Genomic DNA, 19,395 nt, shown 5'->3' with positions numbered 1-19,395 from the left:
CTTCTGGCAATTGTTTATAAAAGCAATTTTAAGTTACGGTAGCTTGTTTTTTTAAAAGATCTACTAGATGCCTAGAATATGACTATTCCATGCTTAGCCTTAAAAAATACCGTAATTTTAGACACTGAAAGTAATTTAACAAAAAGATTATTTCAAGAATTGATACATTTTGGAAAAAAAATATTTTTGAGAAAAGAGCAGACATCGGCAATTTAAGCAAAATTTATTATTATTGAATTAATCAAAATTGATAGGTAACTATATACTGTCTCAGCTTACTTACCATCAATAAACAAATCCAATTCAGCGGAATAAAAGGTACATGTCAAAATATTGTAGTCTTTTCTTTTTAATAAATTTACAGCTAAATTCTTTTTTTATTATCTTAAAAAATCGTTGCCATAACCTTTCATGTTTTAACATTAATGTATTCATATTCATTCATAGCCCTGATGAATGTGTTTAAATAAGTTGTGAAAAACCTGCATTAAAAATTCTTAAAGACCCATACTGCAAGCACTGAATCGACGTTCATTGATAACGTTGAAGACTCTTTTGAGAAATCTAAAAGGAAATTGTGAGCTGCTTTGGTAACTTCAAATTTGGAATCGGGGGAGGAAGCCCCCATCAGAAAGAGGTGAATGCTAGAGGGGTTCCAATATTCAGGAAGAATCCCCGGAAGGCACCCTACCCTACACACACCACACCCTACACCCTAGAATGTTCCACCAGCAGGCTGTCAGTTGAAAAATAAACTCTTGTAATACCGAAAAATATTAGTCTTTTATACTGAATTTTCGCAGTGGGTCCAATTTGAATATGGATATCTAGAAAATATCATCTCAAGTTATCTTGTAGATATCAGAAAAGCGGACATTCAAATAATAACAAAAGTCTAGAAGATACGTGAAAGATATTAAAAGGTATTTTCTAGATATCAGCTGAAGATGTTTTATATATGTTGTAGACATCTAGTAGTTATTTTGTGCACTGTTGGAAGTGATTACTGGAAGAACGATGGATATAAAATATGATCGGAGTATGTTGTGCTGATGATGTCAGGTTACTTACCAAATTTATCTCAATGACGTCCTCCCATCTGCTGGAAATTGTGATGCCGGCGTTGTTTACGAAGATGTCTAATCTTGAGAATTTATCCACTGCTTCTTTTACTGCTCCTGTATTGAAGCGATGTCACGTATCATTAATTCTCGCACTGGTGCTGCATTCGTCTATTTTGCAAACGTCAATGGAAAAGGTATATTTTGGAATGTAGTACACTAAGACTAAAGCGATAGTTGCCCCGAAGATATAAGTGTAACACTGGAATTTGCAATCCGTATCTAGAATGCACTCGACTGCAGATTTAACCCTCAGCAAGTAAACGAAATGTTTGAGTGCGTGAATTTTACGTTAAAAAGTGTCTTCGAAGAGTGCATTTCAATTGTAGTAAGCACCGTTGTCCTCGTCTTTTTTCCATTATATGTTCCTTACCTCAGAATTTATTTGTATGTTTGCGCTTAAGGCACCCTGTGAATGAATGAAGTAATGTATCGGCCATATTGGCGTAAGAAATAACCTCTCCCCCTAAGCTCCCTACTGTTATTTTTCGTTTTTTCCTCTATCACTAATTTTTTCTATGTGCCCACCCTATTCGTATATAAAACTAAGTCGAAAATCGTGTTAGTTATACCATTTAAAATTTATAACTAGAGATGGGCCGAACCGATTTGAATGATATTTGGTGGTTTGAAATTGTCTATTCCCCGGATAACAGAGTAAACATTTAAAACTGGTACAAGCTCACGGAAAAAGTTATCTTGATCTTAGGGGTATGTGTTTAGGAGTTGGTAACACTGCAAAAGCAGTCAAGTTTTTTTTTGTTTTTACCAATTTAATTACTAATCTTCGTAACAATTCAAAAACCATTAAATTATAAATAGTTAAAATATTGGAATTGTCTAAAAAATATTTTAATTCGAGCTAAGCCCTGTCTGAGTTGAGTCGTCAACAAGCACGTCATCACCGTGAGAGTAAAAAAATCTCCAAGCAATTTTTGACCATCGGTAATGGCCGTGTTCCTGTCGACAAATCGACGAGATAGGTTTTATTTCCTCGAAATTTTTGCAATTTCGTTTCACGTGACTGATAGCAGCAAAAATTACGAATGGTTGAGTGAGCGACCAATTTTGGCGGCTAAGAACGAAGATCTGTGGATGACTTAAACTTTTTAATTCATAATCAAATTGTTGCTACTCTGCATTCACGTAAATATATTGACTGTGTAACAAACGAATTCGAAGTCATCAAGTATCCATCTGAATTTTTTAACTTCTTGGATGTGCCTGGCTACCCACACCACAATTTGCCGCTGAAGGTAGGGTAGGTGGTCTTTGTGCTTCCTAAACCTAAACCAACCAAAACTATGCAATGGAAAGCATTTGGTGATTTAAAAAGCTGATAATGAATGTGATTCACGCGACTATACTCGAAGGAAGTTCAAAGATGAGGAAGTTCTCATTCCGAGTATTCCCATGACCCCAACTGTTATGCTCTTTGAATTTAAACTAATTAAATTTCCAATTCGTGTTGCATTCGCAATGGCGGATAACAGTTCACAATGTGAGTGTTTGTGGACTGAATTTAGAAAACCCATGCTTTTCTCATGGTCAAATATATGTTTCATGTTCCCATGCTGGTAAACCATCCGCTTCATTTTTTTCTTGCGCCTGATAACGAAACAAAAATTGTTGTACATCAGAATGTACTTGATTCAAGAGAATAAGCTGAATGTGAAGGATAGACTGGGGCACGTTTACGCTCTTCACTTTTCCGAACCGAGTTACGACCAGCGCGCCACAAGTCATGGCATACACCTAGATGCTGCTCCATACGAGATTTTAACCGTTAGTGTAGCATCGGTCTAGTGTTGCGTAAACTTACTCCAAGATAGGGGCAATAGAATTTTATCTAAAACATTTTTTTTACGGTTAAAAACACAATTAGGCTAACAACTAAATGGATATAACTAGGACTTTATTAACTGCTTTTTAAGACCACAATGCCTAAAATTTCTAAAGTTAAAAAATAAAAATATGAAAATTCTCATGACAATTGAATAAAGAAAATGTCTTCCTAACAAGCCATTTTAAAGCTTATTTTTTTAGTTTATTGACTTTTTTCTTAATTTATTATATTCGTCAAAAAATTTTAAGATCAGTACAGCCGCTCTTGATTTATAAATGGTGAAACTAAACAGTTGATTGATTATTAGGCGGTTCGAAGTTCACCGGGTCAGTTAGTCTACTATATAAGCTTATTAAAGTTTTTTCTGTTTTTTAAACCTTGAAATTGGTCCTTGTCGGCCACGTTGCATGCGAAAAATTCCACCTTTCCCTTCCCATATTTGTCTTGCAGCTCTCTCTTCTTTCCTTCTCCTTTCTGCTCGTCTCGGTCCAATAGCGCCACCTGAAAACACGCAATACAATCAAGTGCTAAATTTTGAATCGATACTCTTACTCACCGATCGATACAAAATTTTATGAATAATTTGATTCTATATTAAATATGGAAGGCTAACTAAATCTGTGAAACTCTTGTGCTCAAAAGCAGGATCTCCGATTTTAGGAAAGTGGCAGGTCTGCGGTTCGATTTCTAGTTCAGGGAATTTTTCCTTTTCGTTTGTTTTCATTTATGCCAATTACGTCGACGTTTACACGGTAGTTTTTCAAATTCAATACATCATTTACATTTCCTCGTTCCATTTTTTCTGACGGGTGCCTTTATTTTGTCCATTCCAACCATTTCATTGTGGCTCCCTCTGCTAATGGATGGTAAATTAATGACCGAAAAACGTTTATATGGTATTCTGGATTTTATTATTTTTCCGACCTAGGTTTTGCCATTTTCAAGGTGGAATTATACATGTTGCGACCAAATGTATATAATTTTGGAGGTATACAGGGGTTTTTTAGTGATTGGAGGAGGGGGCCGTAACGTTGTGCCTTGTTAAAATTCATTTTTATTTATTTTATTTAACTGAATTTATTTAATTTCGTTCGTATATGAGCTTTGATTGTATTATTTTTATGTCAATTCTTTTTTATATTTTATTGAATATTTTTTATGTTAATGCTTTTCTAGATTGATGCTTGATTTTGTTTATTGTTTGTTTAAAATAACGTTTCTATGTGTTGTTGATAAAAAGAAGAGGATTGATAAAAAGAAATTTTAAGGGTGAAGGCGTGTAAAAAAAGAGGTGCAATGCCAAATTGAGATTTCAAGGAAGTTGATATTATTTGTGGAATCCCTACGTCACGATGGTCCTCATAATTTTATCATTTACCTACCTAGGTTTCGGCAACATAAGTCATTTTCAAGGTGGAACAGCGGGTGTAACGAGCTAATTCATACATTTTTTCAAGGTGAAGGGGAGTGTTTATGAATTGGAGGAGGGGCTTTAGGAGTATTGGACAAGTGTCTCACGGACAAAGAGCCGTCGTGTTCGTTTTGAAGTTGAGGAGAGATGACAGTTGAGGTGAGGAATAGGAAGAGTACAAAAGGCCATTTACCGTGCACTATTTTTGGTTTTGAGATGCCATAGAAATTTCCAGCGGCTTCAAAAAGTCCAACTTTTGCCTTTGCGTTGGTTATGGAGAACCTTGCCAGTAAAATTATACGTGTGTTTAGAGCCAAGCAAATGCTTGCCAAGATAAGAGGTAGGATCTTACCCAACGCTCCTTATGCTTAACCACCCTTTTTTAATTACACACTCAGTTTTGATTTGATCCACGTACATAGAATTGCAGTTGGATGTGTCACAGCGCAGCTTATATACACCCATCTGGTTCTTTTCACTGCATTTATGTTTAGTTTTGAATGAATCATTTCCAACCGAACCACTCCTGTGAAAATTGCACTTTCACATGTAAATATGATGAGGGGGGTCAATGGAGGGTGTTTTGCGCGAGGGATGGTAAAGTGGTGGTGGACTGTAGAAAATGTGGAAGAATGTAGGGGACAATTACTTAAAATACAAGCGAAAGCAAAAGCTCGGGACAGGCTCTGCTGCTCCTGTCAAAACGTCAAAATGGCATCGACGTTGAGCTGTTAGGCCAAAGAACCTCTTAACCATTACTGCTAGAAAAATTGTTAAGAAGAAACAAAATCAGACGATTCAAGAGCGCTAACCCCAGACTCCGATATACAGGAGTGTACGAAATTGAGGAAGACTTCAAAGGCAGCTAAGTATTACTTCAAGGATGGCTGAATATTTTGAAGAGAGAGCAAGAAAGAGATTGGAAATAATTAGAGACATAAGAAGACGATGAAGTTGACCATTTCGTGAAAATCACGGCTTTAAAAATGAAAAAAAATATCCCCAAAGTTAATTGCGAAGGCTCAATGTATCAGGAGAAAATCGTCGTCCATTACCACCATGCTCAAGGCAAACCTCTTGAGAGGCAAACAGCTCAAACTGAAATGCATTTTCTGCTCAAAACAATGTTGACGGGCCGCAGCCGTCTTGCGACCGGGACGCCCGAAAGAAACCACCCTGCCGCAGCGTCCAACCGCGACGACCGAACCCGGCAGCCGGACGCAGCCGCGGCACGCCCCAGCGAAACCAGACCTTTAGCCGTCTCTCACTCTTGAGGATGGCGATGGAGCCGCTTGGTGGAATCTTCCACCACAGTACTGACCAAGACACGAGTCAACAGGGGCTTATTTTATCTAACGCCCACATGGGGCCCAAAATATTAAAAGCTGTGTTGGCTCGCTGTTTGGCAGCGCATTTTTGTTTAGGTGAGGCTCTCGTCGACCTCGCTGAGAGAGTTGCTGCTCCCGAAAGACGGACCCACGGCACCTTCATGAAGACCTCCGCAGCCACGGTAATGCGCACGTGCGCACCCAAACTCCCTATATTCCCATACATCTCTCGAGTCTGGTTGCTTTCCTTGAGCCGGTCACAATTCGGGGGTATTCGTTAACGACCGTTCCCTTTTTTGTTTATAAATTACATCCGTTTTTACTTCGGTTTTTATTTCTACCTTTACGTACTCTTAGGGCCTGCACACACGTTTCAACCCCACGATAATTTCACCTGTTTCCGCAATGACTTTTTCTCTGATTGCCGCCATTGAAGTAAGGCTTCTGGAATCAAAGGCCCCTTGCACACACGCCGAATTTTAACCGGTCAAACGATCAAGTGCTTGGTTTTTGTGATGCGCAGAGGCAATGATCGGCTGCTAACCGACTTTTTATCAGGTATGACAATAGAAACTAAACCAAAGTCAAAACCAGTAAAATTTCAATAGTTTTGTTCCCGGGAGAGAGGTATGGTTGAATGAAGTAGAGGTTCGACCTCCGCCATTAGATGAAAGGGGCACTCATATTTTTACCACCAACAGGAGAGCGGCGAATGCAAAGTGGCCATTCGATTTTTAAGCTCAATGTTTAACCTCTCTACACGTATTCAAACGTAATGGGTCGAAGCTATTCTCTCTCATCCCCCTCCACTCAACTACTGGGATCAAATATTAACTATGAGCAGTGGAGGTTCGATTAATTTAGTTTCGTTCCCGGGAGTAAAGTTTCGTCCCGGGTCGAAACTAAACTCTTTTGTGATTTTAATTTCGTGCAGATACGAAACTAAACCTAGGCCTCGTATTTTCGTTTCCCTTTGAGTCGAAACGAAACATTTTCGTTTCGCTTCTCTTGCCATCCCTCCTTTTTATCGGTATCGTTACGTGGTCGGTGTGTGCGCAAGCTCCCATGCTCTCCAATTGATTGTTCACTGTTAGAATGTGGACGAACGATATTTTACCGGCCGTCCAAAATCGGTGTGAGTGCAAAGGGCCTTACGGGAAGTTCATCCAACAGATAATTAATTGGAAATAAAGAAATAAAAACTTTGTAATATTCACTGTTATTTAATTATGGGCACGACCCGGGTTTCGTAACTTGGTTACATCGTCAGGTGACTGATCTTGCATGCACCATACACTTATACACACATATGACAGTGAGGACATCTATCGGAAAGGGAAAGGACTGGTTGAGAGGGTGGGGGTGGGGGTTAAGCAGGGAATGGAAGGTGGGGGGGGGGAAGGGGCAGCCTTGATCTGGGACGAGGGTTTTTTCCTGTGAGGATAGGTATCTGAGCAGCGAGGGGAGGGCGGGGTTAAAGTGGGTGAGGAGACGAGAGCTAAGGAAGGTAGCGGTGTGTATAAATATAAGACGCATGTAAGATCAATCACCTGACGACGTCACCAAGTTACGAAACCCGGGTCGTGCCCATAATTAAATAACAGTGAACCTTACAAAGTTTTTATTTCTTTATTTCCAATATGGAGAGGTTTCACAAAGTAAAGCCTGAAGTTATCAGATAATTAATTCCTAATATTGTCCAAAAACCGGCTTAAATACTTATTCATAATTAGCTACTACACCTCCCTTTGCGTGCATCCTTCTCACAATTCCTTTATCTGTCATATCCCATCGTACCCAATATCTCGTAGACTCACTGTCACTTGATCATGCGCACTGGTGTGAAGATGAAGGAGAAGGTCTTACCTTCAACTTACCTTCACTCCGTTATCCAGCAGACACGTGGCGATGCTAAGTCCAATCCCATTGGCACCCCCCGTTACAATGGCCGTCTTGCCGTTGAGGTTCATTGCTAAGATACTCCGCTGATATGCTGTAATCCGCACTCTCCGGCGAATGCGAATACAGTGTCCGTATTCATGTGGACCTCGCTGGCAGTTTATCGATCGTTATCATCGTCGTGGGTCCAAATTTAGCTGTGACGCAGCTCTCCACTCCCCTCTGCTATCAGCTAATTTTTTCATGTCTGCGTGATCATTCCTTTTTTTTATTCTGCCGGATAATAATGTACGGAACATAAAGTGATGGATGTGAAAGAGAAGAAATACTTGGGTGTGAAATAATCGGCTGAAGGCAGAATTGAGCGGAGGGAGGCGTCAAGCCATTACTTATTAGGATTTTAAAACTCTTCTCGGGATACCGCGCGGGTAAGATTATGTAAGAGCACCGACGTTTCGGGTACCGACTCGCTACCCATTCTCACGGCTACACTTAACCTATCATTTTTGTCCACTTCCAGGAGACTCCTAATAGTATTTCTGTAGAGATAATGCTGGACTATCTATTTACCTTCTAGATTATTCCTATATAGGGCTCCGAAATTAGTGGAACAGTTTTATGCAAGAGATTTATCCAATCCTAACGTTTTTTTTGTAAGTGCTCATGAGTAGCCGTGAGAAAGGGTAGCGAGTCGGAACCCGAAATGTCGGCGCCCTTACATAATCCTACCCACGCGGTATCCCGAGAAGAGTTTTTGCATGTTGTTCTCCGGGTGTAATTAATGTGTAAACTTTTGCATTATTAGGATTGTTGAATAGAGAAGATTATTACTCATTCTGATCCTTTCCTTTTCGAAGAAGTGTCTTGTCGTTTTTTTCAGTCAATTTCTCAACAAATAATAGTGTGGGGCGGGTACATTATTGCCGCACCATATCATTTATGAAAAAACGCTAAAAGTTGACCATTACGTGAGTGCATTCATGAACCGAGTAAATTCACTTTACGTGAGCGTAGAAAAGAAAAAGATACGAAAGCATTATCAATGTACACTCGTGATAAGAATGATATGGAAAAGTTGATGAATGTTTCAGGATTGAATGTTTTAGGAAATTTAAAAAATGTCAATTGGTAAGCGCCCTCTTCGACGCTTTTGCAATTTCTCCGCTAAATATTCCTTCAAAGGTCCTTAAAATTTTCCCTTTGCCATCTTTCATTGAGCCCTTTCTCAATAAATATCGAAACACCACTTCCTAAAGGCTCCTTATAGTATTTCTCTAGAGATAATGCTGGACTATCTATTTACCTTCTAGATTATTCCTATACATGGCTCTGAAAATAGTGGAACAGTTTTATATAGGAGACTTATCCAATCCTAACGTTTTTCTTTGTCTGTGCTACAGAAAATTCAACCGGGAATATTTTTTCTAGGGTAAAAAAATGGATGGCTGTAGCTTATTATATTACAACACTTTAAAAGCCGTTTTATTTTATTTCTCTTTTTATTCGTATTTGTGCTTGCTGCAGAATTTCTCACCGGCCATTCATGTCAGCATATTTACCATTTTCAATGAGTTGAATTACGATACCAAATAGTCAATATTACAGGGATGAACTTAGTATCTATTCTTCAAGGCTGAATTAATTGATCATGATAAAATGACTCTTTTCATTTGGAATTTGAATGTTTTGTGGAATATGTGAGGTACTTATTAAATTAACTAAATTCGTTGGATGTGAAGCCCTTTGCTGTGTAGAGAGTGCAGTGGTAGTTTTTTTCCATGTGCAATGGCTACTCGATCTCAGCTGTGTCCTTTGAGAAATGTTTCCTCTAGCCGGTCGATTTTTTCAGTGTCTTGTAGAATGGGATTGCTATCTCGTAGCCTGGTTCGTTGTCCTCTGCCACCCATACTGACCCTGTGGGTGCGCTTTTCACAGCTTCGAGGACGCACGCTCCCACGTTCTCAGGTCTGTGAAAAGATTGCGAAGAAAACATTTAACATACACCACAGATGTGAAGTTCACACATTCGTAAAAATTTAATTCGACGAGGAACTATTGTGTCAATCCACATTTGCGGGACATTAAACTTTTGTTTGTAATTTTGATCTATCAGTCAATATGTGCCAACACTCCTCATTAACATTTTGATTTCTGGAGTCATAATTTTTCCTCGTTCGCCCCCACAGAAGAAAAAAATCTATCTCCGCTTTCATAAAATTTCCCAGTTCGCTCGCTAATTTCCACGGTGCTTGTTGAGGAAGGAACGACTTCGTATTCCGTTTGCATACTTTATTTTTCCTGCAATGGCTAGTTGAGTTTATCTTCCGTAATCCAACGTTCACATTTACTATTTCAAATCAGATAAGCACAAATTTCATACACAATTGTCCTGGGTTACGGCAAAAAAAATTGGGAGCGACAATACGTTCCATTACTTCACAAGTCAAACACAATCTGCAAACAGTCTAATTAACACAAATTATAGACACAATTATACTGGATAATTACTCGCGAGGAAACTGGGGAGTGACGACAAGGTGTTGACGTATCAAGTCCACACCGCGGTAGAGGATACGGAGGTCGTGCTCACTAAGCCACAAACGGTTAAATAAACCTTACTTTATCGCTCTTTTACCACGGATCTTTTCTAATGGCCTGGTTACACGGTACATTAACACGTACAAGCTAATGTACGTTTACGTAAACGATTTTGGTGGACCGGAACGGAGCATGTACGAATGCATGAACCGAATTAGAACAGGTTCTATTTTCCGTTCATGCATTCGCACGAGTTGGGTGGTTACACGGTGCATTTTGGTGTTCATTCTCGCGTTCATACATTTAGACATTAACCCGTACGTTTTAATGTATCGTATAACCAGGCCTTAAACCCCTATGAAAAAGTTGTATAAACCTGTATAAAATTTGTATACATTCTTGTACATTGCCATGACAATTGTATGAGAATGTATACGAATTTTATACAGGTTTATACAATTATACAGGGGAAGCGCTGCATGAAAAATTAACTTAATCCTGAATCACACGATCATTTCCTTTCGTCGCGAAAAGTGATCAAATAGAGCGATCGCCTTTCGCCACGGGAATTTAAATGATCGCTCTAGTGATCATTTTTCTGAATCACACGGTCACTCCTACCGTCGCTTCTCGCATCACTTCCGATATCGCAGCTCGTTGTCATGGGACCCGCATAACGAAAATATACAGCGTGTTTGTTTACCTATGCCGTTCCCACGATTGTCAAACGTTGCGCTGCAATATGCCATATGGGCATGGCATATGGGCATACGTTCTGATTGGCTGATATGGGGTTATGGTGACGGTTTTAGCGACGGGAAAAGCGATCGGACGAGTGATGAAAAAAAGTGAAGGGAATCCTCATCGCGATAGCGAAAAACAATTTCCGGCGACGATCATTTGCGAGTGATCGCTAGGAAATGACGGATAAAATGATCGTGTGATTCAGACTTTATTATGCATTCACGCGTAAATTTACACCAAAGATAAAATTCACCACAAAAAAATCATTTTGATGAGCCGGGATTCGAACCCAATTCTCTTGATATTTTCGCCCGAGCGTGGGACTGATATGCAGCGCTTAAATGATATATGTTTAGCACTTACTTTTGCTTGATGTTATTTATATTGAGTGCTTTAGCCATGATGTCGATGTACTCCTGCGTGTACCTCTTGGCTAGGTCGGTGTCGGTGATCCCTGGACAAACTGCGATGTGACGGATACCAGATGCCTCGTACACCTCAGGACACTGAAGTGTTCAATTGTCAGGATGAATTCGTTGGCTCTCTGATTATAAATGTCACCTTTAACGTCATTAACGTATATAAATACGATATTGGATATATCTCATTTGATATGCAGTTACTCAAAGACAAAAGGAACGCTTTCGAACCGTTTTGGCATACTGACGGACGTTTTGCAGTGGTGCCAGTCAACAGGGGCGCCTTCCGGCAGATTTGCACGGATGCAGCTAACTTGAGCATCGCCCTATTACCCCTCCACTCCTTTGCAAATTCCCTCCCCTCCACCCTGACACGATTCGGAGGCCGGCAAGCTCTCTCTTGCTTCGGCGCTCGCGGTGGACAGATTGCTCGGCTGACAGAGGCTGATTTCTGTCATAAAGAGTCTCTACTCTAAAAAGCCATACAGCTTGTACTCAGTCTTTGGTAATGCTTCCTCTGATATTTTTAGTTATCTTCGTTGTTTTCTGTAATAATTATGATTTTGAATATTTCTACTTCTAAAAGATATTGATTGAAAATGACTTGTAATTTTGTAACAATTGTTTCTTTAAGTACCGATTATTCTTGTTTGTGGAGTCTTTCCCTCTACTAGCTAGTGACAGACGATCGGAGTTTCCTTTGTCTGGGGCTTACGTTCGGAATCTGGAAGATTTAAAGACGTAACGCCACAGCAGCAATTGAGGGAACACTGGAAGGAGGAAAGGGAAGAGGAAAAAGAAAGCTAAAATTGACTGAAGATAAACAGAATTTGGAGGGATACCAAGGGAGGGGGAGGAGGCGTGTGACAGGAGGTGGAGACAGATTTAGCGATTGGGAATACTGATGGAAAAATGTTGGTCGGAATCGATGTTTCGAGCAATCGGCTTTAAATCGAAATAAAAAGCTCGACTTTTCAAGAAAAATCGGAATTTGAACCAAAATACCTATTAATTAAAATAATCGACGGATCTTTAGAAAAAAACAGTGCGTGAAAAAACATGTTTATTACTCACTCGAATGAAACTCAAACTACACATTTCAACAATAGAAAAAACAGCTTAGAATAGTAGATATATAGTATTGCAGGGAGATAAAAAATAAAATTAATTTGTCGTTCTTTATGTTTTCATTTCTGCTCTTAAATGAATGCCAGATAATATTAATCAATGAGCGAACACTTGTTTACGCTTTGTGATGCACCCTACATGCTTAAGTTATAAGTAATAAAAATTTACAAATGCACGCAAATTTAAATTTTGGGTTCTCCGCTTGTAATACTTCGCCCCCCTCTAAAATTTTTAAGAAAGACCAGGGAATGGGATGCTTTCTTGATGATATAGGGCACGCCTTTTCAATTTTTCCGGCCTGAGACAAGAGCCTTTCACAGCTGACGGATGGCGTCATCATAGGCCGTTAGTGACGCTTCTGACATTAAACGAAATGGTCAAGATCAAATAAGAAGAAATCGAGTTTGGATCGGAACTCGAAGATTATGGCTCCATCTCGATTTCATCGACTTTTTACCATTATAACTAGATTTTCGATTTTAATCAAAATCGATTTTTTTCATGACTATCGGGGACCTGCCAGTGGGCAGACAACTATTTGATGACAATCGGGTGTGAATTAATTACTTGGCACTCACTCCAAGTGCTCTGGTGAGTCCGATGACTCCATGCTTAGATGCGGCGTATGGCGGTGCCTTTGAGAAGGGGAGCAGGCCGAGAATGGAAGAAATGTTCACGATTACTCCGCCGTCGCCTCCAAACTCCTTGCTCATGTACTTCGCGGCCTCTTCCGCACCTCTGATCGTCCCGATCTGGAATGAAGATTAGAGTCTCGCATCATTCAGAGCTTCATAACATCTCTTTATTTAAACTCCCTTTAACTTCATTCTTTTATTAAATTTAATTTTTAATTATGACCTTTTTCCTCTTAATTATTCTTCTTCATTCCATTTATTCAGGGATAACAATCACTTGTCATGGAATGTTATTTTTCCTGCGCGTAATTAAATGTGGTGAGAAATCAGGTGGTGTTATATTAAGATTTGTTGGAAGAACATAATTGAAAACCATGCGAAAGAGAAAGTTGGAGTTTTGGCACTGGAAACAAAATCTTTGATATACTAATATTCTATGTTTCACACATTTTTTAATGGTCTGACACAAGTTTCGACAATACTCACTATTTCATTCTCAAAGTTCCCTTTCCTCTTTAAAAGGACCTTGGAATGAATGGCATAGTGTATAGTATCGAAATCCGGGTTAGGCCATTCAAAAATTTGGGGGACATACGATATTAATGTATTTGTGATTATGTTTCCTATATAAAATCGTTCCAGGCTTCATTTTTGTGGAAGTTTGCTATGTCCATGATAAAACCAAATGGTAATTTCCACACCATTTAATTTAACACTCAACGACCGACCATGGTTTCGACACTTTGTGCCATTTTCATTTTCAATTTTCAACCCCTTGAACCTTCAACCTCGAAAATGACACAAAGTGTTGAAACCATGTTCGGTCGCTGAGTGCTAAATTAAATAGTGTGGTAATTACTGTTTGTGTTTTTATCATGTATTACGTTTCCGGCTACACAATTCCACCAAATGTCGCCATCCACTCTTATATTAGGGCACTTTTACACTTGTTTCAAAATTAAAGGGGAAAGTAATTTTTTTTCCTTCAATAAATATTTCGTTGTTGGGGAGGAGGGTGCGTGCTCTTGACCCCCACCCTTCCATCCCCCGTGTTGTGCCAGGATGGTAAGAGACTGGTGAAATACGGGGTTTGGACGTTATGAACGGTGGAGAGAGTGAGAAGGACGGAGTGGAAAAACAAACGAGCAAGTGCTCCAAATGGTTGGTTAGGAGAAAAGTTGTGTAGGTGTAATGAAGGGGAGCATTTTAAGAAAAGGACTGTTAGACTTATATTTATTTATTTCTCTTATATACTTTTATTGATTCACTAAGTCATGCCCTAATTAAGTCTCTTTTATTTTAATGTGGTGGATTATCATCCATTATTGGAATAAATGTTGCTTGAAATGCTGTTTCACGTATTGCCAGACAATTTCAAGAATTCGAATCGAAAGATAGAAATGGGGCTGAGGCCCGGAACTATATATAATAGGGGGCGGGGGGCAGAGGGGGCGGGAGGCAGAGGGGGCGCGCGCCATCTGCGGCAGATTTCATGGGGCGGCGAAAATTGAAAAGTTTATTAAAATTTTTACTAATTATTCAAATTAAATTGCTTAACAATAATCATTAACACATTAATTATTTAACAATAATATCAATAAAACTTCTAAATAGCAAACATGCGGTGTTTTCAACTACCGCATCTCAAAAAAATAGCTTACGGTTGTATCGTATTTTAGTGTTGGGGGTATCAAAAGAGGGAGGGGCGGCAAACTCATCTTTGCCCTAAAACAAAACTCGAAGTTCCGGCCCTGATGGGGTCAATTGATTACTTACGTCTGACTTACGCCCGTTTTTCTGCCTCTAATCTTGAATTCTATGGGATTCCATCTATCGTTAGTGGTCTCCTACGCTGAGGATTTAATTTTGGAAATCACTTTTTTTTCTCGGATGAATCTTGTCACTTTTTTTATTTCTCTGCTGTGTTGACTGCTTGACATACTTGCTCGTTTAGTATACTTATTGTGCTATTTTTGTAAGGATGTTTAGTCAGTGGAGTAGGAATAGAGCATGGTAAATGAATGACATGACGGGAGTTGGGCCGTAATGTGAGATTAAGAAAGATATATTGTCGTAAAGTGGGAGCCTTTGAGTGCCAAGGTTAAAATTCCCCATGCATCTTCCTTGGCCTCTAATCGTAGGGTGTCCACAATAATAGTGATCTTCCAAGTTTTGGATGTTCTGGACTTGGCGCAAGATTTGGTAGATTTAGAATGAGGAGGAGCATCGTAGATTTACTCACCAGGTTTATTTCGATCACATCTTCCCATCGATCTGACTTCGTGATCCCCGCGTTGTTTACGAAGATGTCTAGTTTAGAAAACCTATCCACAGCTTCTTTTACCGCACCTGTGTCGAAGTGAGATAAAATATAAAATTAATTTCTCGTTCTTTATGTTTTTATTACTGCTCTTAAATGACTACCATGTAATATTAATAAATGAGTGAACACTTGTTTACGCTTTGCGATACACCCTTGACCATTTTATAATCTCAAGTTTTCGGATGCTTATATATTTGTATAAGCATAGGAACGAGGAAGTTCGAGAACATTTTCTTTCGAATTTTTCCGAGAGGGTTGCCTGAGAGTCATTAAATGCTTGGAGGAAAATCGATCATAGTCATTTCGTTACACCCCAGGCTTTATAGCATTAGAGCAAACTAGGGTAGGCATGAATAGTTAAGGAAAACTGAGGGAATGCAGTGAGAGATAAGGAAGAGCTTATGTTTCATTCAAACGTCAGTCTTCTGATACCTTTAACGATAGACTTGTTATTCCATATTATTCGGTAAGTCAGTCAGATATTTCTACCTTTTGCAATCTGTTTCAATTGTCAAGCATTGTTCATCAAATTATACGTAATTTGGTATAATAAATGCTTTCTTTACGTGAGCATGAAATATGGAATGCATGGAACATATTTTTTATTTTACTAACCTTGAAAGCCATCCTTATTGGTTACATCGCAGATGAAATATTCCACCCTCTTCTTTCCATATTTTTCTTGCAATTGCTTCTTGGTTTCCTCTCCTTTGTTCTTGTCTTTGTCCAGTAACGCCACCTGCAAGCATTTTATCATTGCATACCAAGTCCCTTCGAAGTCTGGCTCTTATCAATGATCATTAGTTCCGGATCATTAGGCAAGTGTAAATATATGGCAAAAATGAATGGATGGGGCTTGAGCTTTAGATAATTCTGTCCCCATTTACAGCAAATAGTGGCGTTACTATGAGAGGGATAGATCACCCTCCCTCCAAAAGCCTCAGAGAAATAAAAAAATATTGTCTAGTTTTGACTTATAATAACTGCATCTGCTTAAAGTTAAAGATCATTTATTAATATCATAGCAGTGACACGAGTCATGTCACAAAGTTTCTTCCTCCTCCGTACCCCTCGTTGTCTGGGGGGTCGCTCCCCTCCCCCTGGCTACCTATCCCCCCCGAAAGCATATTCTTATTTACGCCTCTGACAGCAACACTCCATCAGATGGCTGTGAGTATTTTTAAAATATCATTCTTTCGTCTTCGTTGATTCCAGAATTCAGGTTTCCCTCAGAAAAAACGCTTTTAAGGCATGCTTACACGATAATTCAACAAGTACGAGTCAGTGACTTAATTTATGAACGCGAGAATGGACGCCAGAGATATTTTTGGCTAATATTCTGCTCGAAGTTCCCTTTCCCCTTTCACGCTACTCTGAGCGTTTTTTTGAAACCCTAAAGGGTTCCTTATTAGTAAGGGGTATGGGGATAAGTCCCCCAGTTGTCTAAATTCCTCCCGCTAATTATGCTCATTCTCTATTCTTTTTCTCGTGAGCTACGTTGATGACCGAGAATGGAGTTCGTTGCCTCAATCTTATCAGCATCCGTTTTATTGTCACCGCCGCGCCGTCACTATCTCTATTATTCACTTTGGGCTTTAAATATCGTTATTCTTCGATGCAATCTGCAGATAACATTGTCTTTACTTTCTGCATTGAGAGCCACCGTTTTTATGTTCCATCGAGACACGACCTCTCTTTTTGTCGGTCCAATCTTTCGGGTGGCATCCCGCTCGCATTATTCCCTTTACGGGCTTATATGTGAATGCTGAACATTACTAAAAACAATCTTGCCTGTGAGTACATTTTGGAATTCCAAACTTTCATTTCCCATTGTTAGTTTATGGAAAAAAAATCCTCAAAATCCATCATTTATATCAACGTTTGTATTCTGAGGCAATTACATTCTCTCACTCGGTGATCCCAGTAGGTCGGTTTGAATAGGCGAAGGTAGAGCTCACCCCGAACTATTTCACTGGCGTGTGAAGTACAGGTTTCCTTTCCCTGGGACACCCCGTACGGAATTTCGAGTGATGTATACGATGGCTTCATCCGATATTTTAACCCGAGACTTATCTCGCCAAGCGATGTACACACCAAGCTACCACGTACCCCAGTAATTAGTGCTTCATTAACAGTGGGAGAGGAAACATATTAATGGAAATATGGCGCAGGAAAAAGTGCAAAACGGTAGGATATTTGAGTGAGAGACACACACACCACCTCCAATATTAAATATCTCCGCACATGAAAATTTTACGAACAAGACTAAAAATTGAATAAGGATACAAAGACTGCCTGCCATCAATACAGGCGTTGCTGCCTCTGTCGGAAAAAAGAAAATTCCAGATTCCATTCCAAAAATATTTTTTCAATTTTGGAAGGCAACGTACTCTGCCAATAAAATTACTCACTATTTGTTCCCATTTCTCGCACTCCACCAAAGTGGTAAAGAAATAAAAAAAGACCAAGTATACCTCGATAGCACACCAGAGAGAGTCTACTATTCCTAATGCTTGGCGACGGACCACCAACGAGAATCGCTCGCTCTCCCGGTTTTATGGTGGTTTACAGACTTATGAAGAGGGGTCCACACTAACCGAGACTCCATTATCCAGCAGACACGTGGCGATGCAAAGTCCAATTCCATTGGCACCTCCCGTTACAATGGCCGTCTTGCCGTTGAGGTCCATATTCGAGGTAAGCCACTGGCTCCTGGAACTCCACGCACAACACTGCTATGCTCTCATTTGTATCGGTTTGGCTTTCGGAGTATCTTCGGACTTTGCAGCGCTCTCTTGGTTGCTTTATCGTGATGATGTTTACGGGCACGGAGATATGAATTCCATCGGACCCATATTTTTCTGTTATCGGATACGTCGACTACTATTCCAACTATTCGCGATGAAAGATCGACGGCACCGAACCTTTAGCAGTTGAGTTGATTACGTCATGAGTCTTGAGCGTTGCCTCTTACCCGCTACTCTTCGGCCTTGTGCATTCGTTTGCTTGGTAATTTGTTGTTTACACGGTTTACACTCTGTTCACCGATTCTTTCTCTCAATAAAAGGTTTTATGTGAACGAGTAAATAAACTAGAGCTCATCATGAAATCATCATCCCGACAAATGTAAACGGCGACTTTATCGCATTCTCATTAAGTGTAAAAATTTTCTTATTTTTTAACGCACGAGAGAATTTCTGAATGGGGAAGATATCTTCGGCGCAACTTGGGTACATTAACTCTTCCAGCCACTGAATATCTTTAATGGAAATGATGTTGCGTTTTACAAAATTTGTTTCTTTCTCCGGAAACAGATCCAGCTCACTTCAATATTTATTATATTTATTACCACATATTCTATTTTATGATGAATTTTTGGAATGATCGTATTTTTCACAGGCTAAATAAAATAAATACTTCAACGGTTGCCAGGGAACGCTTGATGCATAGGCCGAATTTCATGGGTAAATAATGTATAATCAGCGGTTGTGACCGACATTTATATACCTACATGATGAAGCGATCTAACGAATTCATGAAAGCTCAATCCTATTTCTCCCAATCACAAGAATTTTACGGCAAAACAATGGAAAAAAATTGGATCGCATTGCACTCATCACCGCGCCGCGGGCATTTTTGAAAACCGATTAAAATGCGACCGAAGTGGAAACAGAAATTAGTCTTCTATGGGATGAAATTAAGCCTCCTCCATGCAGTCCCCTCTTTTAAGCCATATACGCCGCGTATACATGGGAATAGTGGACGATCGTCGCAAGAATTGAACCGCCGTGCATTTGCTCAAAGTACGAGTCCCCACTCCTGGCTACACACAGGAACGTTGTTTCAGTCCGATGATAGAATGCCATATTCAGAGTGATCACTAATTTCGCGATAGATGACAGCGTCGTCAGCAAATGAACGTATTTTACTGCTAATTCAACAGCATATGTTATTTATGCATATAATGAGCAAAAGGCTTACTTATGCTTCCTTTTGGGACACC

The 19,395-nt window shown here is 39.6% G+C and overlaps 1 protein-coding gene across 1 annotated transcript in view; it reads right to left on the bottom strand.

Annotated features, from left to right (window-relative positions):
* LOC124163724 (uncharacterized short-chain type dehydrogenase/reductase y4vI-like) overlaps positions 1-18,188 on the bottom strand; it is a 28,623-nt gene extending 10,435 nt beyond the window's left edge. Inside the window, exons 1-10 of the mRNA XM_046540798.1 lie at positions 17,990-18,188; positions 16,008-16,131; positions 15,312-15,418; positions 13,013-13,186; positions 11,251-11,393; positions 9,439-9,572; positions 7,898-7,953; positions 7,584-7,757; positions 3,345-3,468; positions 1,072-1,178 (exon numbers count right to left, since the gene is read on the bottom strand). Of these exons, the coding sequence (XP_046396754.1) occupies positions 1,072-1,178; positions 3,345-3,468; positions 7,584-7,757; positions 7,898-7,953; positions 9,439-9,572; positions 11,251-11,393; positions 13,013-13,186; positions 15,312-15,418; positions 16,008-16,131; positions 17,990-18,082 (1,236 nt within the window). The 5' untranslated portion in view covers positions 18,083-18,188. The remainder of the gene's footprint in view (positions 1-1,071; positions 1,179-3,344; positions 3,469-7,583; positions 7,758-7,897; positions 7,954-9,438; positions 9,573-11,250; positions 11,394-13,012; positions 13,187-15,311; positions 15,419-16,007; positions 16,132-17,989) is intronic.
* Between the last annotated feature and the right edge of the window lie 1,207 nt (positions 18,189-19,395).

This window comes from Ischnura elegans, chromosome 8, assembly GCF_921293095.1.
Source record: "Ischnura elegans chromosome 8, ioIscEleg1.1, whole genome shotgun sequence".
NCBI classification, from domain to species: Eukaryota; Metazoa; Arthropoda; class Insecta; order Odonata; family Coenagrionidae; genus Ischnura; species Ischnura elegans.
The sequence above is the reverse complement of the archived record's forward strand: the minus strand, read 5'-3'. Positions and strand labels throughout refer to the sequence as shown.